This window comes from Aplysia californica, unplaced genomic scaffold, assembly GCF_000002075.1.
Source record: "Aplysia californica isolate F4 #8 unplaced genomic scaffold, AplCal3.0 scaffold00785, whole genome shotgun sequence".
Classification (NCBI taxonomy): Eukaryota; Metazoa; Mollusca; class Gastropoda; order Aplysiida; family Aplysiidae; genus Aplysia; species Aplysia californica.
Genome location: NW_004798055.1, coordinates 239,786 through 241,573, shown reverse-complemented (window position 1 = coordinate 241,573; position 1,788 = coordinate 239,786). Strand labels below are relative to the sequence as shown.

The 1,788-nt window shown below is 39.9% G+C and overlaps 1 protein-coding gene across 1 annotated transcript in view; it reads right to left on the bottom strand.

Moving 5' to 3' along the window:
* Window positions 1–1,542: 1,542 nt before the first annotated feature.
* The window catches only part of LOC101849796 (acidic mammalian chitinase), a 54,932-nt gene continuing 54,686 nt past the window's right edge, over window positions 1,543–1,788 (bottom strand). The window contains exon 7 of the mRNA XM_035972662.1: window positions 1,543–1,722. Coding sequence (XP_035828555.1) covers window positions 1,594–1,722 — 129 coding nt within the window. The 3' untranslated portion in view covers window positions 1,543–1,593. The remainder of the gene's footprint in view (window positions 1,723–1,788) is intronic.

The window sequence follows — 1,788 nt, the reverse complement described above, 5'->3', positions numbered from 1 at the left end:
GTCGATTGTATTTTCTGTAAATCAAAGACGCAGAACGCTGGTCTATAATTGCCTTGTTTTCCTCACATTCAATCATTTTGTTCTCCGATTCTCTCCCTGTGAATTTCCGTCAGGATTGCACACGCTTCAGACCTGCAATCATTTAATAACGCTAATATCATTTTTTTTTTTAAATAATGTGTCACGACGCAGCGGAATCAGGTGCTCGTAAATTTTGAGCTTGTATGTGAAGTTATCAATAATAATAATAACAACAATAATAATAATAATAATAATAATAATACAATTACAAACGAACACATATCAATTTACACTGAGGAACAAGCACACACTTATTTTCTCATTTATTCAGTCAAATGCCTCGTGCGTGCATTCACATAGGTCTAATGCAAATTCACGTGCAGTAAATGAACAATTAAGAACCCTTTCACTCGTTTACACTGTTACCATTGGAGCTAATGCTGTTGTGTCAATATTATTATTATTATACATCGCTTTACTGAAATTCAAAACACAAACATCCACGTAACCAGAAATAAAAGGTCGTCCAAAAAAATACAATCGATAAAATCCTTTTGAATTAAGGTACGAACACCAAAGTCTAGATAGATAAACGTGGTACATCCATCCGGATTTATAGTGTATTGATAACAATAGAATACTTGAGGCACAAACAAAGCTACAAGATATCTTCCAGATTTCGAGTAAAGCCCATTTTGACTCACTGGGTGAATTTAACAATGAGGCGTTGACACTGCTCGGGAGAAATCTCTTTTGTACCCTACATGGTTGTTTCTCTCAAGTTTGGATACTTTCGAAAGTTTCCCACACATCTTGTCCTTCAAACATCCCATAAGTTGCGGCATAAGTCCAGTTGACTCAGGTCTGGATTGTTTGGGGTCAGTCGGAATGACTGTCCTGTAACCGAAATAGCTGTTGACCTAGCCCAGAACAGATTTGGCGTCACGAGGAGCACCCCGTCTTGCTGTAAGTTCTGGTTCTATCTTCCTTCGTTATTAACAAATAATCCCAAGCTTCTCCAGAAATTATTTGTTGGATAACGATGTATCGGCCAGGGTCAACCGAATATTGAACTTCCCTAACCTTTTCAAAAGTGGGTTGTTTTTACAGGCTGCCTACCGTGTGTTTACTCGGGACTTTTTTAGAATTCGAGTCCTCATCTTCTATGGACCCACACCTTTTACAATTTGCAGCCCATTTCAAAATTGACTGTTAGCTCAGAATATTACATCCTATCCCGAGCATCGGGAGATTTTGTTTGCTGATACAGCTTCACTGCAAAAGCATGATGTACACGGGAGAACTACTTTATCATCTTTTCCCTGTGAAACAGCAATGAGGGTTTGTGAGGTTTTTTAAAATAATAATCCGGGTGTACGTTTAGCTTTCTGTCAATTTTGATGTAAATTGGGTCATAAACAAGAAGGTTATTAACATTTCTTTGAACAAACTTTTTTTCCCCTGGTCAGCTGGTACAACATGTACAAACGAACAAAAACGCTCACTGCACTCACCACAGCCCACGTCTGGACACCGACGTTCTGTCACGTGAAATCTGGCCTGCCTGGGCCCTCAGAGGGCGTTGTTGATGGCGTGGAGAAGTGGGTACTTGCCCTGACCACAGTGACCACTGAAGTCGTCCAGGTCAATCGCCCATATGAAGGCTCCGGCCAGACCCAGATTGTTGATCATCTCTCGGACCTGGCGGATAGATAGATAGATAGGTAGATAGATAGGTAGATAGATAGATAGATAGATAGATGGATG